Source organism: Lasioglossum baleicum, chromosome 8 (assembly GCF_051020765.1).
Source record: "Lasioglossum baleicum chromosome 8, iyLasBale1, whole genome shotgun sequence".
In the NCBI taxonomy this organism is placed as follows: Eukaryota; Metazoa; Arthropoda; class Insecta; order Hymenoptera; family Halictidae; genus Lasioglossum; species Lasioglossum baleicum.
Window position 1 is genome coordinate 15,001,263 of NC_134936.1, and position 27,742 is coordinate 15,029,004.

General features: G+C 45.0%; 2 protein-coding genes across 5 annotated transcripts in view; one reads left to right on the top strand and one right to left on the bottom strand.

The window, feature by feature from the left end:
- Window positions 1-27,742, top strand: part of LOC143211363 (zwei Ig domain protein zig-8) — a 250,324-nt gene that overhangs the window by 27,817 nt on the left and 194,765 nt on the right. The gene's annotated exons all lie outside the window — the stretch shown is intronic.
- LOC143211359 (uncharacterized) lies at window positions 3,293-9,145 on the bottom strand. Its single transcript, XM_076428955.1, has 6 exons — window positions 8,985-9,145; window positions 5,964-6,220; window positions 5,530-5,799; window positions 5,182-5,315; window positions 4,926-5,091; window positions 3,293-4,403 (listed from the first exon to the last, which is right to left on the bottom strand). The coding sequence occupies exons 2-6, from the start codon at window positions 6,216-6,218 to the stop codon at window positions 4,002-4,004; spliced, it is 1,227 nt and encodes a 408-aa protein (XP_076285070.1). The 5' UTR covers window positions 6,219-6,220; window positions 8,985-9,145; the 3' UTR covers window positions 3,293-4,001.

A 27,742-nucleotide genomic window follows, 5' to 3' on the forward strand; every position in this document is an offset into this window, starting at 1 on the left:
TTAGATAAAACTGAAAGGAACCAGTCCGAGTAAGACGGTCTACACACAAGATCGAATTGATAGGCGGTTTATTTCAGTATATCGGGGACAGGGGACACAGGTGATTAATTCGATCGTTTGTTTCGCGTCACGTACACGCGCGCGTCCGCGCACGAGTGCGTGTCGATCGCACGCATAAATATGCGCATGGACAAACACCGGTTCGCTTTAATTGAAAGGCGAAATGCGTGTACCGGGCTCGCGAAGATATTAATTAGCTTTCAGAGTTAATCGCATCCTCCATGATGCCCGAGGCGCGGCGCGGCGTCCGCAGCGTCTACACAATTTCACACGCCGCTATTGGGACTCCTGTGTACTCCGAGCTTCGATCTACCGATCATCTGATGGATAGATCCCCGTGTTTGATCATTTTCGCAGTTAGAACATACCGCGGGCGCCTGCTACTAATTAATGCACCGCGGCCACTCGTAACGGGATAAAATTATTCGATCCTCGCCGCTAAACCGGCGAATCATAAGCCTTATATTCGATAATTTCATCAGTTGCACAGTTCCCCACTAGTGGACTGCGAATTTTGTGCAACATTGTTAAGGACTGACATGTGAAAATTTGGAATTGACTTTTTCAACTGCGGAATTAGTAAATAAATTTATTACTTTGGTTATCTATTGCACAAAAGATAGCAACGCAGATTAATACAGCCCGCCGTTTCTTCTTAGCTCGGACAAGAGCGTTTCCACATTTTTGTCGTGCACGGTGGATTCCCGCAGTCAAAAGCCACTAATAGAATCGTTCCCTACAATCGCAACTTTGGTATATCAGCAGCGCCATCGGGTGATTACTTTGATTCAAGCCATGGCATATATAGCCTCGTTAAACAATTCCAGAAGTCCTGATCCATGTTGATTCGAAATAAGTGATATTTCTGCGCCCGACAATTGACCGTGATTTGTTCAAATGATCCTTTGAATGAAGCTCGTTACCGGCCCCGGTTGCAGTAAGTGTCGCGTGCATGTGTCTACGAATAAAATCAATGTATGGAATCCATTGACGTTCGATTCGAATGGCCGGGTTCGACGCGTGTCATTCCGGGATACTCGATCGAGCTTAATTGCTTGTTAATTTCATGGGACATTTATAGAGTGAGGGAGAGAGAGCCGTGGCAACCTGTAATAGATTTCAATTCTTGCAGCGGTATTTTCGGCGATGCATGGTAATTACAAGCATTCGATGTAATTATTCATTTCTGCAACCCCATTCCGATACCTTTATCGATTATGAATGCTGCCGGTTGTTACCGAAAAATATTTGCGTTCCCGCAAACAGCAATTTTTCTTTTTCAATATTCTCTCGATGTTCGCGTCGAGGTTCCGCAATTTTACGCGATCGTTGCATTGTTTAATACAGTTTGATCTCTGGGGCAGAAAAATGTTTCCACGCCAATGACGCGCGGTTAATTTTGTTTCCTGTGCGCAAATGATTTTACTAGATTTTATGTTTCTGACAAGAATGGATTAAATACAAGCTTGTGAAAACAAATCGGAAAAAGTAAACGATTTGAGTGTATTAGTTTTGACTGGTTAAAATGGATACAGGAGGAAATTCATTTTTCTTTGGCTTCGTTAACACAGGGCATTATGTCAGTGTTGGGCAATAATCGATTAAAATTTTTATCATGATTGATTGATTAATGTATACGATTAAAAAAAGAAATCGTCGAATAATCGGCGATTAATTCAATCGATTGATGAAGTTAATCGTCAATCGTTGATTAAATGAAGAAATCGTCGAATAAATCGGCGATTGATTCAATCGATTGATTTAATCGTGAATCGTTGATTAAAAAAAAGGAATCGTCGAAAAGAAAACATAAAAGCACGTAAACAGAATTTGTATTATGGACCAAATAATAAGTATTTAATCGTTAACCGCAATTTTTTAACGACTAAACTAGGAGATTAATTGTTAGTTGCGATTAACGATTGAAGTAGAAATTTAATCGTCAATCGTTCATTAATTTTTTGCCCAGCATCGCATTATGTTGTCACGGAGCGAGCAAGAATACGGAAAATTCAATATATATAGTATTAGCAATAGTTTTTTGCGAATATCTCGAGAACTAAAAGCGACCCCCATATATTGGGAAAGGAAAAAGTTGTTCAAAATGTCGAAATCCATAGCATATTTAAATTTCATCAAAATCCGAGAACAGTGTGGTACTTTCCGAATAATTACCGCAATTTCATCTCCCACCTTCTCTCTCTCTCTCTCCCTCTGAGTAACTTCGTTTCCGCCGATCTTTTTCTCTGTCGGCCGCAAGAAACAGTCACGCCGGCCAGCACGAGAAAACGTGACGCGTACATTTATTCAAAACACCGTGGGGGCCACGTTTCGTTTTGCATGAAAGTGCGCGGGCTCGGTCTCTCTTAAATCTCCCAGCCGGGCAAAGATTTACGCGGCCCCGGACCAATGACTGTTCCAATGACAGCATGAATAATTCGCGGGCAGAGTTGGCCCGCACGGGGCGCGTTGCTGCCAGGCCGAAAAAAGCCGTGGGGGTTGATTAAACGAGCCGGCGAATTAAATCAGAGGGAAAATATTAGGTCCTCTCCTACCCTCACTCACCTGCATACGAAATGTTTCGGCCGGGTGTTGAATTTTGTTACGCGGGAACGATATTCAATTATTCATTCTGCTGCATTACGCCCGCCTAGAAAGAGGATTCTCGTTAAACGCGCCGCGCAGAAATATTGCAACGCGACCGAACAGAGGGGTGTAAAAAACAGAGAGAAAGAGAGGGAAGGATATACTGTTCCGAACAAGTTTTCGCTGGCCATAGATTAAGCGGATTGAAAAACTATAACTGGAATTGCGGGAGGACGGAACTGGGTCAGCTGGTCTATAGATAGTTGATGTCCAGCACGCTATTCGACGAGAACTATGACCTTGAATGGCCTTGGCGAACTCGCGTGGATGGCCTGGATCAACGAACTCGTCTTCCGGCTGATTAGTAATTAATAATAACAATTACAGAACCAGGAGGTGCGAGTTAAAGATTAGGTTTGTGCTTGTCCATGTGTAGACAAATTTGAAGGGAGTTGCCCAAGTTGCTAACACATACCTCAGCGATAATGGAAAGTATTTACAGCTCCTGGTTTTGTAACGCGATAAATTTGTCCAATAAAGCAGTCGCCGTAAAAATTCGTATGATTATAAAACCGTGATGCATACCTCTATGGAACGGTTCATATTGGTCGGTGAGAGTTTGTCGGGCATTGAACGTCGCACCGAATATCGGTCCATCATTTTTATTGCTTTTTTTTTAGTATTAAACATGAAACAATTTTTGTGTGCTCCGAACGCGATTCGCACGGGCGTCGGTCAATCTTTATGGTAATGCCGAGGCGAACGGGGTCAAAGCAGGAACTCGTTACCCGGCACGTCAATAATATCCGACAGATGGACACGGGGCGAGAATTAAAAATGTCCTCTGGTTACGGTATTCTCGACGTCGAACAAAAAACACGTTCTGCGCGTTGCGAAGACCGTGCGCGATAATATAGTATGTCGACGCCAGTCGTCGTATAATTCTATCTAAAAACGTGTCGATTTGTACTATCATCATTGGCGGACTCTCCAAAACGCGAAGCTTCTCGTTCCCTCGAATAGAAACGCCACAAAGTAAATTGTCAATACTTTTTTCCTAGCTTATCAACGAAATTTCTTCTAAATGTAACAATGTACGCATCGATCGAGCGCTCTCCTATAAAATTGTAAAAAGTTTGGAAAGGTAGCTAATCGCTTCAGCTCGCGGCTCAATTGTTCCTAAATTTAAACAAATCGTCCAGCCATACTCCAAATAGAACTAATCTTTAGACAGCGAACCTCTTCGAATCATCGAATAATCGATGCGTCTATCACTTGATACGATTCCACAGCCTGTAGACACGAGATGCGCGACGATTTCAACGAGCATCGAATCGACCATCGAGATGCATAATCTAGAGATCGAGCAGTCCCATATCGTTGAATTTGGGAATCCTCTTGGTCATCACCCTCCTATAAGCCGCGCTTCTGTATCCAGGGTTGTCATAGACGCCATTTTTAGGCAATAGTTCGTCGATGTCAAATGCTTGACTCTTGTCCAGGAGAAGGACGGGCAAAACGGTTATCGAGGAGATCAGGCCATAAATTGCCCTTTCCTTCATGCATCTGTTGATGTCGTCCATAGTGGGCGGTGGGGTCTTGCAGTTGAGTTGCTTCATGGTGCTCGTCAACGTGTGTAGGTAGTCGACGATCAAGTCGTTCATATGGTTCTCGTAGACCTCCTCCGACGGGCTGGTGTTCAGGAAGTATTGCAGATCGATCGCCGGCGTCGTGTAAACGCACACTTGGAAATCCACCTGGAACGTAAATCGAAGCTCGATCGATCGTCGCCGGCACCGGAATTGAATTGTAAATGAAATCTGCGCGAGCGAAAGAAGCGGGATTCGTGTTTAGGAAGTCGTCGGGCGTGGAGGGTTTGCTTGCTTGCTTGCTTGCTTGCGTTGCCAGTGCTATCTTTCTCTCTCGTCGTTTCCCGCTCTTTACTACTGCGCACCGACAGGTGCGGAATGTACCTAAACGCGATCGAATCGGATTTATTGCATTATTCATAGCGCGCGACGTCCCCGACTGTCGAAACGCTTTCCTTTTTTTCGAACGCCTCTTTCTCTTTCGTCGCGTCCCGCTCGGATTGATATCAACGTTTCGCTTCGTGGCCGTGATCCAAGGGTCCGTAACCCGTTTGATACAACCCGTGTGCTTCCGATAGTACAATCGCGAAGAAACCGTTGTCACACGGGCCAGACACGGCGCGGCGTGTAATATGTATGAGCAGATTCAGGATGTTCTTCGAAACGTCTTAAGAGAATGTAGTAACTTACGAAAATGTGATCGATTGGCTTCGAGTTTTCATCATATTTGAACAACATATTGTTCACCCAAAAGTCGCCATGATTGATCACGCTAAACTCATCGCCTCGCCGTTTGATAGCCGCGATGCCAAGTTCGTACATATGATTAGCCATTGCTCTAATCTTGTCCGCGTATCTGTGAATTTAAAAGACTCGTTAGAGTAACTCGTTCATGCAAATCAAATATTGTGTAATTTAAAACATACACACACACACTCAGACTCACCTCTTTCCAAGTTCAGGCCACTTTTCAATTTCATCTGCCAACGCAGCGCATCCAAGGTTGAAGAAAGCACTCATATCTTCCGGATGTTCCTCGTTAAATATACCTTTCCAGTATTTAGATTTTTGTTTCGGTTCCTATAACGACACGTGCACTCGAAATAATTCTTCATGACTTCTAGACTCTATTACACCGATATAATATCTAATCATTTTAGAGGAGTCTCTGAGATTCTGCAATTTCATGCGCATATCTTGTGAAAAACTGATTCTTCCGATTTTGAGATTCTGAGCAGACTAGGGACCAAAGACTGGACTTTAGAGGCGGAAGAATTGATCAACGATGTTTCACCTTTTCGCACAAAGCGACCGAGGCGGCGTGAAACTTGGCCAATCCTCGAATTGCCAACACGGAGTGGGCCAAGTCAAGACCGGCAATTCTGTCAGCCATGCGGAATCCGATAGCTGCCAGGTCCTCCATGACCAAACACAGTGGTCGTTCCATTCGCACGTGGTAGATTTCGGCACCGAGCCGAGTTCCAGGGCCCAGCATGTCCGACATCTTCTTCAAGGTGTCCGTCATCATGATGATCTCCGTGTCGAATATTTGCGATTTCTCGATCTACCGTCACACAAACAAATTATTATTTTAAAATATAGAAAACGACCTAGTCCGCGTCAAGTCACAAAGCTATCATTTCCACGGAGGAAATAAATAAATGATGAAGCGAATCGACCACTTAATCGACGAGAGTTAATCGGTGAATAGAATCAACTTTAATTTACCAGATCCTTGCGAGCTCCCTCGAGAATCGGCTCGATCTTGAAGATGAGCGACGTCTTCTCGTTAACCCTCTTATTGCCCTGCATGCGGGTGTACTCGATGGTTACCCTCATCATATCGCTGGTATAGTTGTCGCCCTTGCTGGTCGCCGGTTTCACAAATACATCGATCACCTGCACCGTGCTGTCTTCCTCGGACAGACGCAGTATCCTCTCGGTGAAGTCGACGTTCAGCCATGACGGTGTCTCCAGGGCCATTTCTGAAATTGGAATTGGAATTGGAGAATTTCCCCGACAAATCATTGTTCTTCTCGGCGCGTCAGCCAACGCGGAAACGATTCTTTACGGTAACTTATTGTTCGCGGCGAGATTTATCACGCTTCTCTCCCCTTTTTCCTCTCGTTCTCTCCTTCCTCCTTTCGACTTCTTCGCCTTTCAACCCCTCTGTCTACCGTTCTCCACCACCCACGACCCTTTCCCTTGCCGCTGCTCCCTTAGACGCCGCCGCACCGTTAAGACTGCCCTACCGTCGAACCTAGACGTTCCCATTCAACCTCCTCTCGCTCAGACAGTGCTGTTTCAATTAGAGACCTAATGGATCACGGACCTGTCCCCTCGTTCCGGCTAATCCTTTTTTCTGAATCGCGATCATTGGTCCAATGGACGCGCTCTACTATCAACTCCGCAATATTTTAAAGAAATTTAGAGCGAGTCCCGAGGGAACCGATCACGTTCCCAGAAACCGAGAACATGGAATCGGAACGTGCGAATGTTCTCGACTGGAGATAGATACCTTAGCGAATAGGCTCCGAGTAATCGAAGAGGAAGTTCCAGTTAGCTAAGAAATTTCTTTTAAGGATACAGCTCGTGTTTTACATTTTAGAGTGATGTTCTGGAATCGCCGGAACGATTGCCATCCCGATTTTTCGAATTGATTCGTGGACTCCGTTCCGATTCTCCACTAATTTATTCCGAGAATGTTAATTAAACGGAGGCTGGGGGGTTCGTGATTTGTGGGGACTCACGGAACAGCCAGGAATGGATTCAATTAATTTATTTCACGGCGCGTACGATTGAAGATTCGTATTGTATTGATACTGCGTGCGTTATCGGCCTGTGGAAATGGCACGCGGTTTGCTGATTGCGGATAGTTATGCATTTATAGTTTCTGCGATACTGTTGCGATGGGACAAACGTGACGCTCGTTACAAAATTCTCATACAGATTTCCTGCACAAACAACTCTGTTACAACTTTACCTACCAGAAGCCTATTAATAGGATTTTCTATAATTCTGCTGTTCCAAAAGAAAACATAGAAACTTTCTTTTACATTGCAATCTTAAATGAAACTATTATTAGATGACGCTATTGAGGGTGACACGTTAGTTCACAATGGAAAGTGTTTCAAAATTATGCAAAAATCACCGGTCGGTAATGTGTTAATATGAAAACGACAGTGTGAGAAAGTAAACGGTACATATAACGGTCCGGTCAGTCTCTGTTAGGGCGCCGAGTGTGTAACTAATCACTGGTAATATCTTTTCGACTTTCGTACAATGAAACAGTCTTTTTAAATATCTAATCTGTCGTGAGGTAATACATCAGACCTTGAAGCTATTTATCGTCTCGAGTGTCGATTTTTACGACTGTTGGTTTCGAATCAACGACCCCCGACGATTGCGTCACGGACATCGCGGATTTCGCGAAGACGGCGTCACGAAGACACGAGTGCAAGTCGGATGTACTCCTGTCTGAACCACGCTTACATTTCTAATCAGAGATACGATCTCTAAGATATAGTTAATTAGAAATCTTCAAGGCCCAATAGTCTGCAATAGACTGCAATGGTTGATCAAATCGTTACTTAACAATCAAGCTTTATAGATGGGTCTAGCTACACAAAATTCTTTTTATTTTAGAACATTTCTTCTTAAAAAATATGTTTTCGACAGTACTGCAAATTTAGCACATTTGTCCCTGCTAATTCGACCAGCCACAGCAGATCAATTACTCCCAGAAAATTCGATTCGATTCGCATGGCCATACGAACGATCCGAGGTCGGCGAACGGTCTCTTATCGCACGCAAACATTCGATACGAGAGAGATATATCGCGAAGCGCGCGCGATACGAGATCGGGGACAAATGATGTTCCGGCTTTAATTAGACGATCGAATCCGCTCCAGATACCCCGATGCTTTCAAACAATTTTTCGAATTATCACTAATTGCCAGCGGGAGAACCACGATCCGAACGGGACGCCCCGGGAACGTCGGGGCTTAATGATTTGACAAATCGGCCCCGGCGAGATTAATGATTCCGTTTATTTCGGTGCGGACGGATCGGTGACGGGTGTACTGTGATGCATGGGCATTTTATGCGCGCGGAGAGCGCAATATCACCGCACCGGGCCGGAACGGGAGCGGAAAACGAGTTATCATCTTCAGCAGAAAGACGTGGCTCGTTCACACGCGATCGAACTCGAAGAGGACTTTCACTCGATCGTGTCTATTCTTGGACCTTCACTGAATTCTCTCCTTCTCTCTCTCTCGCTGTCTGTTTCTGATACAGAGAACGTAGCTAGTGACGCGAAACGCTCTGGGTACTCGTTATTGACAGAACTCATCACTGAGGTGTTCGTGGAATCGCTACGACAACGTTTTGTGTTAGATGTGTTAGATCATTAACAGATACCGACACTGTGGCGGTCTGACCAAAGTTTAGATGGAAAAGAGATCTCGTAGAACCACTAGGAATATGCAGAACTGTTTCGTGTTGTCATAGACAGAGCTCGTCACTGCGACAGTCTATGAACAATTCACAAAGAAATATCGTAGAAAATCACCAGGACGATGCACAACTATTTTGTGTTTTATATCGTCGGAACTCGTGACCGTGACGGTCCGTAGACAGTCCATAAGAAATTATGGATACAGATTAATTGTTTCGCACTTTGTCCACTTGTTTTGAGCACGCGAATGAAAGAGTAGCGCGAGAATGAAGAATTCGTTGGTCGACACTGACCTGCGAGTCTTTATCGTAGATCGTCCACCAAATGGATCACTTCGCTTCGCCTTCGTGAATCTGTGATACGAAGCGGTGCTAGGTAGAATCGAAGTGTCACGTTCTATACGGACGCCGGGCAATATTTATACTCTAACGAGAAGCCCCCAGACCGCGTACGTCATCTTATCGTCGACACTGTCGACGGATAACAATCGGCACGAGTGTGGGAACAGCATCGCGATTTTCTCGTTTGAGTCAGTCACGCGCGCATTGCACCACGAACGACGTTTTTCGTGTACCGTTTATTGCCCTCCCCCCCCCCCGACTTATCACCGGTCCCTCTACTTCTCAGAATCCTCTCAGACTAGCTGGCAGAATTACACTCGTGCTCGCACAATTCGCTCTGAAGCTGACCGGTCAAGTTGAACGGTAACGGAACCTTCAATGAATGAAACGTAAGAGAATAACCATCTTTTTATGGATTCTTTTTCCCGTATCTTTTAACCTGCTGAAAAGTTAGAATTCGGATGGAACGTCTGTAACTCTGGGTCCCATCACAGATCTCGCTGCCTAAAAGTAAAATGTGCCATGTTACGAGTCAGTTGATCGGTCAAGGGTTGACAGAAATTGATTTTCTTCGAACGCAATCCGAGGAGAACCGACAAAGTCCAGGTGAAGGGCTAGCGATCGTCGACCTAATTTTTGAACAGGGTCTCGTGAATTAACACGCTCGCATACTAATCCGACAGAACCGAGGAAACAATACGCTGTAACCGCGAACGATCCGCGCATTACAATATTCTGATGACATACGCGCGCATCGTGTTCGCAGCTGGCGCATTGAAATTCAGTGCACTGAATTCCAATGTCATTTCGCAACACTCTTTTCACGACAAAACTGCATGCAAATCGCGGGTAAACTGTCAGAGGGATCGCTGACAAGCTATGTCGGTAGCATAAATTACCGAAATAAATAGAATAGACGGCGGGGATGATTATATAATATTCGAGATCCCCAATATGATGCTTTACGTAATGCTTTCTGATGCTTTAGTCTAATGATTGTTTAGTCTGCGATGCTTTAGTACGAGCGTTTAGGAGAACTCACGCGCGTCAAGGTCGTACTCTTGAACTTGCTTGAATCGCTATCATTCCCGAGCCAGTAGAAATGACAGTGCTATTCAAAGACAAAGATACGAACTTTCTCTATCTTCGCTCACATATCGTACCATCTTCTCGGATCTTGTAGAAACGGGAATGCTATAGTAAGACGAAGGTACGAACTCGGAGCTAATCGAGCAATTTTAACGATTATTCGGGTTATTAAAATGAATATCGTTGATGGACTATTATGAGTTTCCGCGTCGTCTTTCTGGGTTCAGATGGATGTACATCCTCGAGAGCCGGGAATTCAGTAAAGTCCTCGAAGACAAAGTTCGAGAACTCTTAATGCTGAAAAATTGCAGCGCGCTTTAAAGAAAATTTTGAAGAAGAACTTCGTGGAAAGCCCTTCCCACCTCGTTATATCTGTATTAACAGTGACAGCTCGCTGACATTCTCTCTGAAAAAGTTGGAGCTGCCGCCGGGCGGACGATCGTAGAGAAATCATCGAGAAACTTATAATTATTACCAGACTGCGTCGTGCAACACACCTCCACTCGCATAGTTTTTCTACAATATCTGTCATCAAACTAAACTTCGTTAAACTCCGTTAAAAATTCTATTAAATTCCTAATAGTAGCGTAAAACTCTCGTTAAACTTCGACAAATATTTTACTGCGCCCAGCTTTAACTGGCCAACCAGCAACGATAAAAATTCCGCAAGATCTGTCTTCATCAGGAGATTATTAAACGGGCTGTTCCGAAAGATATTCAAGCAAAGTACATCCTAGTAGGATTTATAGCAGAAGGGTTAACGGAGTTATAAATTTCAAGTTTCAAGTTTATTCGACAAGTTGAAGCGTCAACAACTTGTTTGTTGAACAAGTCGACGTGTTAGATAGCAGTCAGCTGGTTGGTAGGTCGCACGGAACAGAGAAAAAGCAGAGGGCAACGACCTCGACTGAGGCCTTTTCCTTCGGCATTTTGATGCGATAACCCTAACCGCGGATACTGCCTTCTTTGCGACAATGCGTAGACTACGTACGTGTGGCCTGCTATTCAATTAGCTAACACGACAATTTTCAGCTGTCAACATCTGAAAACCGAATCCTCAACTTCTGCAACAAGTTCTGTAAAACAATAATCGTACGAAGTAATCTTTTTAGAAAGCGTGCCAATTGTCTATAGTGGCACGTGTCAGTCAAGGCAAACTAAAAAAACTGTCTTAAACATGGAATACAGCAACCGCAATGGACATCTGTGGAGCTGCTACAGCCAGGCGTTCTCGGCAAATTCAAGCAATCACGCGGATAAGTGACTCCGGTCGTGTCAAAGAACGTCGCGTCACTTCACGAACGTTAATCATCGACACGCCAGTGATTAACGTTGACCACTGGGAGCCGGCTGTGTATCGGTACGCTCACGCGAACTTGAAGCGTTTATGTAACCAGCGAACGCACACTATCGTCCGACGAAGGAACTCAATTGAAGTTATTATGAAATTCCCCTCCAAACCGTGCCCTCTTCCCCGTTCTTATTCGCCTCGACGCGCGACGTAACCCTGCAATCGACTGAAGTTTCACGGTGCATGTGCTAGTCACTGTCCACTGTCATCATCGTATCTGAGGTGTTGCACGCGGTTTCGTAACCATAAATGCCCGCGGATAACTACGAAGGCCAAAGGCGCTTATGCCTGCCTCTCCACTCGAGGAAGTCAGAATCCTGTAACCGGAACATGGCAAACTTGTTTTCACCTTCGATGAACCGACGGTGATCGATCGTCGTAATTAACAATTCGAAACCGTAGCAAAAAGGATCGCTGACGATCGGCCGTGATTCGCATACGTAACTAACAATAAGAGGTTTTTTCTTGCTCGTGTCGAGTCTCGTGAAACACAATGCCGCAAAGACATTAGTTGTTTAGAGAGAATACTTGTTGAGATTGTTAAAAGATAAAATACATTTCTTCCGAAAAATTTCATTTCGCACTAAGATCCTTCGTCTTCGTGTTCCACGTTCGTTCGTCGATCTTGCGCAATTGATTGCGCGATTTCATAAAAAAATTTGTCACACACGTGGGCGTTCAGGTGCTTCAGATTTACCTTGATAACGAGAGTCCCAAGCGTGAAGCATTCAGTGTTTATTGTTTTATGATAAAACTTCGGGAGATTAACGGATGCTTATGATTGATATATGTGAGACCTGTCGCAACAGCGTGTAGTATGAGCGCAGTGCTTTGTTGTGCAATTATTGCGGTCTAATTACCGACAGCCGTTGCGATTTAAATTGGCCGCGTGTAATGGGCACTTTTACAAAGACGATAACTTTTTGAATATTGGACCATACGAGTTGGAGTTTTTGAGAAATTAGAACAATCAGTTTACTACACGACGTGAAAAAATTTGTTTTTGACAAGATCGCACGCAATTTGGTCTGGATCGCAGAGAAAATAATAAAATACTTGAAATTGTACACCATCCGACCTGCCGTGGCCTTTAATAATGCCATAACTGTGAAAACGCTCGTTTTGTGCAAATAAGGTCAGGGTTATGCTAAACTAGCGCAGTAGATTAGGGCAGCGATGGTCAGACAAGCCACTTACAGTTGAATTCGTACATTCTGTTGACTCTTGCACATGTTACGTGTGCTAGAGCACCAGGACTGAATTCATGAATGCTAATCGAATCATTGTTTACGAACGTTTTCATTGTTATTCGAGTCTTTTCGGAATTACGAAACGATCGTGGGTCTGTCAAGGAAAATCTCTTTTCCTGAAATTCTTACTACTGTTTCGAAATTGTAGGGCTGTCGAAAGAGTAACTTTTCGCTTCGTTCCTGGAAACCCTTTTCCGGATCAATTCGCCAGATTCCTTTCAAAAACGCTGGAAAATCTGCCAGCATCGAGGAGTTTTCCAAGTTTGCACGAATTTCCTGTTTCTCGCGCGGTTGAATCAAACGGGTTCAAGAAAGGGAATATAGCTGGTCGTTCACGTCCATTTAAATCGACCCCAAGGAAACGCCAATGTGAGCAGTCGCTTCCGATTGGCCGAACACTTGGCAGCCTTGATTAAAATTACACCAAAGGGTAGGGATACAACAAGAGGCGACACTGCGGGCGGTACCTTTACAGTCGGTCGTTTCACTGTCCCTTTAAATTGGTTGTACAGGCAACCGGGAAGTTTAAATCAACTTAATATTCTAATCTCGTAACAGTGTCTAAAAATTGGATTTATTAACATTGGTTTCCGAAGTATGCGCATCAATTTTACAAAAACCACCAAATTCGTTGCCAGTCGAGCCGTTTCCAGGTCAAAACGATTATCTTTCTTTCGAATTCGCGGTCTCTCTAGATTCTTCGATTGCCATTATCGTTGTACGCAATGAAATAATTCTGTTCGTCGCGTCGGACGGGGATCTTTTCACGCTAACGAGCATCCTCGCGACAGTAAGCGAGATTGGGTCACGTGCCTCGTGCAACCGTCACCGCGCGTGTACTATCACCGGCATTATGTAATTGATCAATCGTGTGACGTCACACTCGATCGTTTCAGCCTTGAGCTTGCGCCAATTACACGCGTACAAACCTTTTCATTCGTCTCAACGCCGATGATGTATTAGAACGTGAAATAGAAATTGAAACAATTTTTGTCAATCTGTTAACGCGATCAAACGTTGATACAAGATCGGTCCATTGGGAGACGGAATGTTAATTGAGACTCGTTCACAGCCGTCACGTTCCCACGCGGAAGGATTTTTAATCAGAAAGATGCTTCTCTGGATGTCACGCGAACTCCTCTCGCAAAACAGCGTTCTCTGTTATTGAAAGAATGGATGTTGGTACCGTGAAACAATGAGAAATCTATCAGAGACCCGGTTCAACATCATTCCAGATAGTTTTATCAAAATCAGACGATACAAATCAAATTGGGTATGAAGAAATATCCTTGTATTTTTATAGGTCAGGTCGTGGAATTTTTGTTCCCGTTGTCCGCCAGCTTATTTTAATCAAACGAAACGTATTCTCGGAGGGCCCGGTCGAGAAAGCTAGTTGTTTTTAATTTTATTAATTGGCCCTTGATAATATCAGTAATTCCGGCTATTCAATCAGCGGGGCTCGTGGATTTTATCGCGTGGCCCCGGTCCAAATTGTTGTATTAGCACGAGGAATGTCGCGATTTACACTGGCACGCTTTGATACGCGCCCCGCTGAATTATCGCGCTGTATCGCGCAATGAAAAATTATACTGCCGTACCACCGGGTAAATTTACAATCGCCTCGGTTTATCGGCACACGGGGCCGTATGCCAGTCGGCTGACGCTTTAAACTCGCTCTGGATATACGATGCAATTTCGAAAACGCACCGGGCGGGGCGGGGCGGGGGGGGGGGGGGGATTTTATCGTATCGTTTAGGAGGATAATCGATTGCCAAATAGCTCGCCGATCGTCGTTCCGCCACGAACATCAAATAAGACGATAGCTTTGAGAAGATTAGAATTTCGGGCTGCCGTAGACCAACGGCATTCGACGGACTACGTTGAAACACGACGAAAAATCCGAGACTCGATTGTTAGATTCTGTTATCTCGCCGATTCCACTCGGAAGTACAAAACGGAAATGTCGGCCACTGTATCCGGGTACAATAAAGAATGGCGCGATTTAAAGCTTCGTAAATAAACACCGAGAGATATTCGTCGGCGTTGCAATCATTTTATCGGCTTACAGTATTTACAGATTTTCAGCAAACTTGCGAATTGCCATCCCGATTGCACACATTTTTATATCATGGTTTTGTAGCTTTGCTTAACAAGTTGATTCGCGCATAGCCACCGCAAATATTGTGTGAAATCATAGTAGCTTATTCGATGACATGATAACTAAGCAGTTACGATTTATCAGCGCCTACTTCACGTTGTCAACAACTCCTTGTCGGCGTTGCTTTATGGACGCGATCTACGAAAAGATATTGATTAAACAATCATCTAAAAACTATCTATAGAGATCCTTACAATTCGGCCATCCAAGCCGATTAATGTCTCCTGATCTTCAAAAATGTTTGATCGAATTTCACGTAACTTCACAGTCTATTCAGAGATCCATTCAGTGCTCCAATTTCTCCAGCACTTTAACTAGTATACAAAATTGATTAACACTCTATTCAGTCTATCAAAGTCTATTCAGAGATCCATTCAATGTTCCAATTTCTCAGCACTTTAACTAGCAGCGCACAATTTACTAAACACTCTATTCAACGCCAAGTTGTCGAAAAATCCCCAACTCCTCTCTCGGCAACAAAGGAATTTAATAAAGCCAAAAAAAAAATGTTTGAAACAAACAAGCGCAGGTGCAGTTCCATTTAATGGAATGTACCAGCTTCAGAAGAGAATCCGGGATCTCCCCGGTCCCATAATTAGCTAGAAGAGACTCGCATCTCGCGGAAATAGCTCGGGGAACGAAGATCCAGGGTCCCGTTAGCGGGGATAAAAACGAACTGCTCCCGAAAGAACTGTTTGCAGAGAATATGGTAGCAGAGACAGGTAAGCTAGCAGCGTTACGAGGGACATTGGAGGCTCGCGTTTCCATCGGGCATCAATTCTCGTTCGTTGGACCTGTAACGGTGGGGGGGCCTTCTTCTGTTTGCGGCTCTCGGGCTATCTGAGCCGGTAACTGCCCGCGAATAAACTTTTACTGTTATCACACGGGGATCGGGAATAGGCGATACTACTCGATCTGGAGAAACGGAGACGATCCAGAGGTCCCAATCCGCGGATCGGTGTCCGGCACGTCTTGGCGTTCAAATATCAATAGAAGCCCATTTAAGTCGTCGTGAAACGCGAACGATCGCGAGCACACTCGCAAGCCTCGAATGCTGTCGTTACGCTTCCACCCCTTCGTGTCTGAGTTCATCCTCTTGCCAGTTCTGGTTCCTCGTCCCTTTCTCTTCGGCTTCGGTTACCCTTTCGCGTTTCCCTATTGTCGGCTCCCTTCGTCCCTTACTCGTCGAATTTCTCTGTCGGTCTTGCTTTGGCTCGTTCCCTTTCTCTTTCTCTTTCTCGAGTGCCGTTTGCTGCTCGTTCGAGACAATTCCACTGGAACTAAAGGGCCAGGAGAGACAGAGAGATCAGCCACCGACGCGACGTCGAACAAAGAGACGGTTTTCAATTGGAGCTACACCGCACCGGTGCGGGAGATCGGAGACGTATACGATTTTCGGCTGGCTTGGATACGCCTGAAGGAGATATTAACCAGTTGAATACCGCGTCAGCTGTTTATCCGGGGAACCTTTGCGAGGATCGCGTTCTGATCTCTTTTATGATTCCTTGTGGGATTAAAAGTTCCCGATGAAATTGTTGAAGAGGGCGAGTTGATCCGGTTTAGCAGTTAGAATAGGAAACCGTGTACCTACACAATTTTTAATTTTTCGCTGACTTAACCGGTTTCTACTGTTCTTTACTTTTAAAAATACAATTAAACATGGGGAAGGTTCTGCATCAATTGTGAGAAAAGTTTCTAGTAAACTAAGAATAAAGTAATCTAAGTATAGAATCTAGTAATCTAAGAATAAATCAAGTTGAGTCACAGAATCGGAGATCTTAAACGATATATTCGTGAACCAGGTAATCTCAGCAAAATTGGCGATCTTTTGCTGTAAAGAACAATTCAATATTTTTTATAATAACATCGCAATATTTGTTCAAAGTTGAAAAATATGTCTTCCTTTTAAACTCCATTTTCAGACAGATTCGGAATCAGCGCGAAAAACTCCATAAGAATCGCATAGTGGGGATCGAAATACTTTTTGGCTGTTGGACATCTGCACTTGTAGAGAGTAACAGCATTAGCTCTGATCTTTTATATCAGTTTAGTTAATGTACTCGTATATCTATGTATGTCTGCCGTTACCTTGCTTAGGCCTAACTCTAATAAAAATTCAAGCATACGCCTTGAAATTTGTTATGTACCTGAATACAACTCACAAGAGAAAAATTGCTGTCATCCACTTACCACTGTCCACGGTAACCAGTGTTTGTCTGACAAGGTAAATTAATCCAATGGCGATTAAAGCGCGGAATGCAGTGAGTGCGGGCGCGGACGGTGAGACGTATTTTTTGCAAACGTTATCTGATATCTTCGTCGCGTGTGAGAGTTCCTACGATATTACGCCAGTCGACTATGTTAAAATGTTTGAGACGGTTACAGCTCGATCATAAAAGATGACTCTCTCGAATCAGTTCCCCCTCCGTGTATTCACCGATTGCTTGAGCAAACTTGCGAGCAAATAGAGGATCGATCTTCCGTGAAAGGAGAATAAACGATGTTGTGCCATTAAGAGTGGGGCTAGACGGCCTTGAACGAGTAATAACTCCGAAGTTACGAGCTCGAGCGAAAACCGAACACCGAAGAATCGTTGTCCAAAGTTTCGTGTCCAGTAGGTCACCGAGAGATAGTCTCTCTTGAGCCGATTAGCTGCCTCGAAAATAGCCGGTGATACCATAATCCCATCGAACAAATTTTTAGATGTCATCCTCAATTATATTACTGATTGGCCCCTTCCCAGCAGTACTTCTCCAAGAGAAAACACGCAGTGTCATCTATCTACTTTAAATTATCGTAATTCCAAAAAGGAAGATAACACGTCAAGGAACCTCTGGCCGAATTAAAGCTTGAAGACTCCACGTACATAACCTATCGTTCATTTTCTTGATTAATACGTCAGAGTAAGGTGATTAAGATGTTTTTGCATGATACAGCAGGTGGGAAATTGACGACTCGATTTTCATCGTGACTTGCTAACGAGTCCTGGTACTTATGCATTGACAAATTTAAGGAAGACAAAGACACCGCTAGCTCCTCAAACAAATTTTCAGATGTACCCCATTATTTACGGATCTCTTCCGCTTCGGAGATCTCGGGGAGAGGAGAACCGAGTATTTCATTGATCAAACGATGCGGGAGGGCGGCACAGTCGACGAGAAATTTTCCGAACGGGTACTTTATTTAAGGAACCCGCCTCCTGTCGTTATCGTAGCTGCGCTTTCCTTCAGGAAGTTAATCCAATCACTCCTGCCTGCTCTGCAAAAATTTCCACTCTCGTGGCAGTGAAAGAATGACGGGCGGAGGCTGGTTCACTTTTCGAAGCCCGCTGTTTCCTTTATCATCGTGTGTATCTTCTACAAATTAAATGCTAGCGGCGCTCGAACGGAGCGAGATCAGGGGTTGCCGGCGCGTGTTGGAAAAGAAAGCGATACAAATGACAAACACGCACTCCGCTAACAAGAGCTCGACTTCTATTAATTGTTGTCATAGAAGTTGATTTATGCGGCCGTGCTATCGTGTGACCGGTTTCCACGACAAGGTTATCGCTCGTCGAGTGCGTCCACGCATTGTTTAACTGCGCCAGCGAGCTTTATGATTTCTAGTCTCGAATTCAATTATATTTTCCTCGTCCCGTCTTCATCCCGGAGCGCTTACAAATATTTGCGGACCTGTTGTATTTTATCGCCGACAGATGAGCGACTGTCGCGGGAATGAATTATGCGTTCAATGGGCTCCCAAACTTGAGCATGAATAGTGTAATATTAATGTTCTTCTCGTCCGGTCATTGTCATCTATTTTTTACGAAATTAAACCGCGAGTTTCGTCTAGATAATTATCGTTAACCGAAGCACCGTGTCTATCATCCGTGGTTAATCTCGGCTTATCTCGCCGAGCATTATCATTAATTTTACACATTCGGCGGAATTTATACCGTAGGAATTCGCGCGGAAGATTCCGTGATTGTCTATGGCGCGGCGCTGCGGAACCCGTGTTCCCCGGAAGTTGAACGGACTTACGGTAAAGGGAGCGACGTCGGCAGCTGTGTTTGGGAATTTCGAGAGACCGAGCGTCGAATTTATGCGCATTTCAAGATCGTCAAGCCCACCGAGGAGATTCCGATCGGAGAGTGTTCTTGGCTCGACGAGCACTCGACGCCGTTAAGAACTTGGCGGAATCGTGTTTGCAATGACTCCTCCCGCGGCTTCGAGTGGATTCGAGGCTCGCGTGGCCGGTCCTCGTGGCGATCATGGTTGTTCCGAGATGATCTCGATGGTTTCGTGACGATAACGTAACCGGCGCTCGTCCACCGATCGTATCCAGCGATTCTTGCGGTTTAATGACAGCGGTCGTTAGAGTCGAGATAATCACTCGATTTAACGAGCCTCCGTCTATCCGCTCGCGAAATTCACGCGCAAAAATTTTTTTCCGCACGGGATCGCTCCATTGAACGATCTATTGGTTCGCACGTAATGCTCGACGATAACGACTGCTGTCACGCTCGAATTTAGTATTTGTTTGATCAAAATGGCACGCTCGTTCGGCCTTAAATCATGCCACAGGTTACTGGATTACGTAATCCCGAGACTCCCAGCTCATTCCGGAAACGTTTCCCGCCATCTTTATTGCTGCTATGTCGCTGGTACAACGAACTACCTGTAAAGGTTGTCGAGCGACGCGCGACGGTTCACTGCCAATCGCCGCGCCGCGCCGGTGCTGTAATATCTCGTATGTAACATATCATTTATTATTAATCATCCTTAAATAATTGAAAAGAAAAGGATCTTTTAGCTACACCGCGAAATATAAATTAGGAAGAATCATTCTTTAAAAACCGTGAAGCTCTTTAAAATTGAACTTCCGAAACGGAGACTCACTCGCGCAGAATTTCTGCTAGCTAATGTTTTCGGAATTTATCGCGGCAAATGAACATTATGGCAAAGGTAACTTTGATCTGTAGGTTAATTCTGTTTGATCCAAACAGGTATAGATCTCGCTTAGCAAATTTGTATCGAACGCTGAGTCCGGCCGAGCTAAACAACCGGTTCGCTAAAGTTTTAAGATAAGCGTCTCGTTAGAATATCGGCAATAAAACGATATAATTGCGAGAACAGAATTAATGGCAACGCTTTGTATACAGGCGCGTTTGTCAGGGGAAACCTAAATAAACGATCGCTATCAAGTTTGGAAGTCGAATCACGCTCCGGACCCTCCGAAAGCCACCAAGTCCCGACTCCCGATCCCGAAAACAGTGTCGCCGGTGAATGGAGTGCGACTGCGAATTGGAAATTCCACTTTGTATACTAATTGCCCGCGATTCTTTCGAATTAGTCACCCTCCAAATTTGCGGCCGAAATTTGCATAGTTATTTGGTGGACTTGCCGAATGATTCCGCTTGAATCTCGACTGCCTCGAATTAGCAAACATTAACCCGTTAAGAGAGGTGTAAGACATAAGACAATCGTAACTCGAGTAACTCGCCGAAACATTGAACTGGATTAGCAGCAGCGCGAGTAGTCATCGGACGTGAGACGTTTCTAACTGATCCCGTCACGCATCGGATCGATCGTCGCGAGGCCTCACATTAATGACCAAACCGTGGGCACTGGGCACGTCGCGTCGTGTGGGTGTTTTCCGCGGCCCGTGAATCGATAACAAGGCCGAACGAAACCGGATGTTAGCCCCGAGGCCGAGTATTAATCATAGGTATCTTGGATAATCTCACAAATTTCGGTGGCCGATGGTGCGGGGGGAATATTCCGACGTGATCTTCAGCTCGACTTGGCCTGATTATACCCTATTCCACTCGCAGAACCGTGAGTTAATGCACCGGCAGCGAGACTCTGGATTTATGATATTCCCTGTTAACTGCAGAACTCATTTAACGTAGCGCGGAGTACGGTCCGACGCGCAAAACCGAAGGTTTGTCGCTTATCCTCCGGAAACTTTTCTTGCTGCGGCACTTCCGGCGAATCGGAAATCAGAGTACGTCCCTGTCTCGCTGCGGAACGATCCCCGATTTTCCCCCGGTTAATTAAAAAATGGGACAGTTTTTCTAGGTCGAACACGGCCGACGAAACTTTCGTCAAAGGGCCTCGCTGGGCTGCTCGCTCGCAGAATCTCGAATAGAAGTTATCTGATTTTGATTCTTGTTCCTGTTACGTAATTGTCCCGTAATTTATCATTCGGACTCATTCGCCCTGGAAAAAAAATAATTGATCTACCGTGAATGTTTTGCGATTTCTCGGTAATTACACGTCTCGTGGACTCTGATTATCTATCAAGACCACCTCCAGCTTCCAACAGCCTCCGCGGCCCATTTCCACGGTTACGATGCAACTTTTTAATATTCGCTAACCGGGCTTAATGGTTTCCCTCGAAATGAAAACTACGCATTAACGTCCCCGGCATCGATAGAAGCCGCGATTTATATCGCATAAAGCGCGCAGCCTCTCCGCAATAATCACGTGCCCGCGTAAATGTACAACATTTCGCCGGCCATTACCGCGTAATTACGACAGTTACAGGAAAGCGTGGCCGAGAGGTGCCTCGTGACCGAGTATCGATTAGTCTTCAGGTGATTATTAGGTTCGTTGTTAATTTCATTCCGCGTCCGTCACGGCTAATGTCGCGGCGCGGCGCGCGGCCTGACGTTTTCTTGCACGCCAAAAAACAATGACTCTCGGGAAACGCTTATTGTCGGCATGCGATAATTCGTAGCTCAATTCGAAAAATTCAACGGCGCGGCGGCACAATTATATGATCCTGAAACGGTTGCGCAACAGTGCAAATGATCGCGTGCGTGACATTCGTTTTATCGTTTCCTGGGATGCAACGCGCCGCCCACTGATGCGAACAGGGAAGAAAATGAAGTAATGTTAGCTACACGGGTTTTTCCATTAGAATTTCATGTAAAAAATAACTGGGGCCATTCAGCCAATAGACATTTTTCAGAAATATAAATTAAAGCTAAGAGTATCGTGACATGAAATTGTTAAGGAATCTCGCGAAAGAGTCGGAACGGGGTTTTAGGAATTTGCAATTAATCCAACTGTTGATTGATCAACAAGTGTTCAAAGTTTTCGATCGAAGAGCCCAGGTGGAGATAGACGCCCGGTTATCGTCGATGAGAAGGTGATACGGTTGCGGAGGAAAGCCTCGAGAGTTTAATTACGCCGCCTTACATTGCTACCTCCGGTGGATCGTCTGCGGCCGCATCTCTCCCACGAGCTTCCTTAGCTTCTACGGAAACTTTCAAACTCATCGCTCTTCCAGAAGGATGTTCGCTACACCACGATGCTGCTAGTTGTATAACTTCCAGCTGACTTCTTTCTCCGCTGGTTAATACGATACGCATGTATAATGCAGCGGGGGATAATGTCTTTTGTCGTACCTCGGACCCGATTTTTCATCAATGAGGAGATCCACTTCTTTTCTGAGCTACATTGTCGTCAACGAACGATTCGTGGATTCTCCAGGACATAATCCTAAGCTCTGATCGGCCGGAGAGAGACTGACGGGACGACGAATCTGATGGCGAGATGAACGATGCAAATTTTAGTCTTACTGGCTCGGTGCCAGTAACTTCGTGCTGTATAATGGAGCGTTTAAACGATTTTCAGCGAGGGATCGGTTGTCGTTTGTCTTGAAAAAATTCGTCTATGAATTTGGTCATAAGCAACTCTAGAGAAATATACTATCCCAACAAAAACATCCTGTATACAGGAGCCAAGTTCCTATGACGTTAGCTTAGAAATAACTCTTGCAATACTGAAAAAAACGTTTGTAAAAATTAGTTTAAAAGAATGCTATTTAATCTTTAAAGAGGGCTGTATTATTCAAACTTGGCCGCTACCTAACACCTTTTATGGCCATTGGTTTAAAAAGTAACGGCCAAGTTTGAATAATTTAGCCCTCCATGTAACTCTTTAAAAATTAAATAGCATTCTTGTAAACTAATTTTTACAAACGCTATTTTCAGTATTGCAAGAGGTATTTCTAAGCTAACGAACTTGGCCGTATTTTGTTTGATCTCACAACTTTTTACGGTCATAGGAACTTGGCTCCTGTTTACATGATGTTTTTCTTGGGATTTCATCAATTTTTGTTGAAATTTCATCAATTATCAAGTAGGCATCAAAGAAGAAAATCCTTTTCTAATCTGCGAGACAAAATCCAAATTCAATATGTCGAAGATATCGGCGATGCTCGATGCAGTTTCTTTTGTTTACGTTAGAGCGATTGTTTTTTTTTTCATCAGTATTTGTTGCGACTTCGAAGCTAATAAAACGTATACTTATGTATGTTATGCTGCTATGTTCTATCCTACGTACCTATTTCGTAATGTTTCTTTTTCAATACAACCCCTTTAAGGTGTAAAATTTCAAACTTTGATAATTATTCCTTTGAGTGTTTGTTATGGTGGACCTGTGTACCAAATTTCAAGCTTGTAGGTCAATGGGAAGTACTCAAAAGGTTTTGATGATCTGTCAGTCAGTCAGTCAGTCAGTCAGTGACAAATTTAGCGATCTTTGAGCTCCTATATCTCGAAACCTACTAATATTGGAGAATTAATGTTTTGTCAATATTGAGACATGATAGCATTTAACAAGTGTACGAAATTACATCTCTCTCTGCCTCCAGTGCCGAGTTATAAGCCTCTAAAAAACGGCTAAGTTGTTTCGTGTAAAAGGAGGTAGTGCGAGAACTTGGCTGGTGCACTACCGTGCAACTAGATACTAAGTTGGCAAAGATCTATAGTCCTAATTTGATAAACCTGCACTTCCATCTTTTTCCCAGCATCGAAGTATTGTTTTCGGTAATGCGTTAACATTCGACACAGGCGAGTGTATGTACACGAGACACAGAGCGCGGCAACATACCATATACATACGTACGGTCCTGACATCTCTAGTCTATTTCCCGTGAAGCTAGTAATGCTATCAGATGCCAGAGAGATCAACGGAACAGTCTCGGAAAGGGGAGCGAACGAGGAGGGTGCTGAATTTGCCATGCGAATACGCTCCCGGTTATTACGACAAGCCCCGAGCACGCCGCACGCCGCACGCCCCGCGTCACGCGATCGCTCCAATTAATATTCCGAACACGCGTTCGCCTGGTCCCTTCCGCAATCGTTCCCGAGTCGCGAAAATCCGGCGCCGCGCGACCGGGAAGTTGCGCGACGCGGAACAGATTAGAGCCCGGCTTAAGCCGCTACGAGGACACCGAAAGATCGGGTCGCGAGCGGCGAAATAACAATGCCCAAGCGAAAGTTTAATCCGGCCGCGTGTCATCCACCTTAATTAGCCGACGAGATTCGTACGGACGGTGAAAATGCCGATCAAGACCCATGGACAGCCCTCGCACCGATCCGCGACGCGTCTTCGCTTTCCGAGCAATAGTTTCGAACCCTCAGAGGAAAACCATGTATGGTATTCGAGAATCTTTCACATTTAAAACGCGAAAACGATTGCCAGAACGTAAACGATACGTAAACGAAATAAGATTTTCGGGCAGAGAGCAAACTATTTAGCGCGATTCGTAAACTAAACAGTGAATTACCGTGCGAAAGGGCCCACGGGATATTTTAATGGTGATACCGAGCAATCCGGAAACGTTCGAACAAGGCTTCGATCGCTCGAATCCGTTCCGAAAAATGGCCTGCGCCCGAAATGAAATCCTCGGCTACAAGAGGCTAACACTGTTCGAACGATCAGCTCGATTTGCAGATTTTTTCGGGCATCAACGGCGGAGCATGGTTCGGCTCTCGCTGTGTACGGGATTACGCAAGAATACTGGGAATAACAGCTTCAAACGAAATTGAAACGCGGCCACTCGGAAGCGGAACCGTGTCTAGTTTAATTTGCCACGGTTCGCGCACGGCGTAGCTGGGAACAACGTCCGCCGCGTAGACGCGGGGGAATCCCGAAATAGTTGCAATAGCTTCGGCTTGAACCTGCTATCGCCGATCCGTCTCTCATCGGTCTAAGAAACCGAGAAACCTAGCTAGAAGCCTGTCCGCTGCGGCTGCGCGATCGACGCTTGATCCACAATTCAGATCACATTTCAATGTCTCGATTGCCCGAGCGGTGAATATTCATAGAAAACTGCGTTCGATCGATTGGATGAATTATCCTTTCCAAAGAAATCGTTCTTTGACGGTACGAGAATGGAAAGGGTCCCAGAAGTTGCCATAATTGCTAAACCTTTGATCCCCTAACTAGCTCCTCCTCCTTTTCTCTTCGTTCTCTTCCTTCGCCAGATTGAATTTCAGTTAATTTCGCCCAGGGTCCGCGAGCTTGGTTTTAAATCTCGTTTATACCGCCCTGCACCGCGCTGGCGGACGCAGCGGTTGTTTCGGGATTTTCCATCTCGCGTGCACGTAAGATCGACGAGCAACGTTCTTCGAGCCTCAAAGGAGAATTAGAGATTCAAGGGAGAGGCCGCCCCCGCGGGTCGCATAATTAGCGTGATTAATTCAAATCTGAGGAGGAGGCAAAGAGACGTGAAAACCCTTTCAGTCGACGCCGCCCTCGATTCTCATAGGCCGAGGTTTTATGTAAATAGACGTGTGTAAAGGGTAATGGCACTTCCAAGTATTCCATTAACCGTATCCGCTCGGTTGAATAAATTTAATCTCTAAACAATTACGCCTATTAATATTCATGACACATAAATATCATGATGTTCCTTAAACGGTCGCTGAGCTGCGGTGGCATGTTGCTACCGATAGCTATTATCAATAGAATTTCGCTACTCGAAGATCTTTGAGAGATCCAATCATTTCCCTCCAAGCTAGCAGTCCAGATTTCGAATTTTTTCGACTTAATTAATCGTTTCACATCACTATATCCAAAGGACTTGAAGATGCATCCGAAACCGTGCAATCAATTACGCCTGTTTTCCATTTTCCAGCCCTCATTGCGCGATAAATTCGACCAGATAGCAGCTGGAAAAAATTCCACGTGCTCGAAAAGAACACGAGAATAAATAACAGCTAGAAAAAGGTTCGCTGAAAGCGGAACACGCGAGAAAAGCCAGAGGTTCGGCCACGGGGCGAGCGTTTCTTTACATTCCTCGTTGATCTAGCGGCCGGAGCGGACGATTTACAGCGATCTGATACAGTCTCGCGAATGGTGGAAGGTGGGTGGGAAACACGCGGCGATCGGCTTGATTTACGAAGGTAAAAAGGTTCTCGCGTTGCCTCGGTAATTCGTTACTTATCCCCGGTGGATAGTCCGGTCTCGTCGTCGTTTCTCCCTTTTCATCGAGTGACCAAGGATCCAACCGCGCGGCGTCTTCCGGCCTTTAAAACGGAGAGCCATTTATCTCCGACATCGAATGGCCTCGCGTCGACTAGCTTCCGGTTCTCGTGCCAACGAGATTTCAAACGTACGGGAGAGGAGAGACGAGAGAGAAAGAGAAAGAGAGATAGTCCGCGAAACGGCGCGGCGCGGCCACAGCCTTTTTAGCGGTCGGACGCGCGGAATAGAAGAAGGAGACGAGCCGCTCTGTGAAAAGAGTGAGGCTCTCCCTCTTCCTCCTTTTCTTGGTTTGTGGGGGAGTTGTCGTCACGAGGGATGAAAAGGGGTGAGAGAGGAGACAGGGCAACGTTGTATTTTCTAAAGACGCTTACGCTTCAGCCAGTCGAGAAGCCGCGCGAGGCGAGGAAACCACCCGGTCTCGCCCACCTATATTTACTCATTTTCTTTTGGACGTTTCTCAAAGGGAGCGTCGCCTTGGTCGTCGCTCGGCGTAAAAATGCGCAGCCATTTCGTCTTGCCTAAAGGCTTAACCTCGCGAACGGTAATCCGCACCCCCCGCACTACCATCTCGTTTGTCAGCCCCCGGGTCTCTCCCTCGAATCGCGAAACGATTCACTCGAAAACCGCATGGATCCTCGAATCGATCAAATCTCGCTGATGGAAGCTGGATTTTCAGTCCCGTTTCGTGCAACGAGCGAGGTTCTACCATACTTTCAATTTTCGTTTCACAAATAAGTCGAATAACTTCGCTTAGTTAAGACTGTAACGGTAAAATAATAGTTCGGCCGTATTGTTGCAAGTAAAGTCCGAGAAATGTTGGATGGTGTACGCGTATAGTGAGAAACGGTTGAATATAAGTGAAGAAGCAAACATTGGTGAAGACAAGGGTTTTCCCGGGCCCATGCCAAATTTTAAATCAGCCCGACCGTGGCCCGAGAATCAATAGGGCGACTCCTACGGGCAGGAAAGCAAGACTCTGGAATAGTTAAGGCGCAGACGAGGCGAATGTGCCAAGGAAGGCAGCAGACCATGAAGGAACCCCTAACTTTGGCCATTTTTACAGAACTATGGTCTTGAGACCGTCTCTCCGCCTCGTGTTCTCTCTTCTCTCTCTCTCCTTTTCCTCTTTCTCTTCCTACCGTCTGCTGGCCCAGAAGATTTTCTTTAAATACATACAATCTGACATGTTTGTGCGACAAAAACGCATTACATATTGTCTCCCATTACAGTAAATCCCTGCCCATTTATCGTCCGAGAAGAGGATGGCTCACTCGGCTCCCCCATCTTCCTGTCTTTTGTATCTCCCGTTATACTGAAATCATCTGTCACGCGGAACAACCCTCCCCTTGAAGAATACAGGGTTTCCCAATAGTCGCTAGATCGTTTAAAACTCGAATGTATTTCTAAAAGAAGGAATGTGAATTTTTAAAAATAATAATTCCATTTTATAAACATCTAGTGACTTTTTCACCATCCTAGATCTGTCCACGGTTGTACAGAGCACAACAAGGAAGTGGCTTTTAATCTGTCGCAAGTGATCATCTTAATCGATCGACTTCTCGATAAGAAATCGTTTAAATAGACGTATCGATGGCAGT

Bases quoted from the DNA above. Each gene is read 5' to 3' on its own strand.
- LOC143211359 (XM_076428955.1), bottom strand. From the start codon at position 6,218: ATGGCCCTGGAGACACCGTCATGGCTGAACGTCGACTTCACCGAGAGG. The intron at 5,092-5,181 runs GTGAGTCTGAGT...TTAAATTCACAG, and splicing joins TGGCCTGAACTTGGAAAGAG to ATACGCGGACAAGATTAGAG. The intron at 4,404-4,925 runs GTAAGTTACTAC...TTTACGTTCCAG, and splicing joins AGCCAATCGATCACATTTTC to GTGGATTTCCAAGTGTGCGT.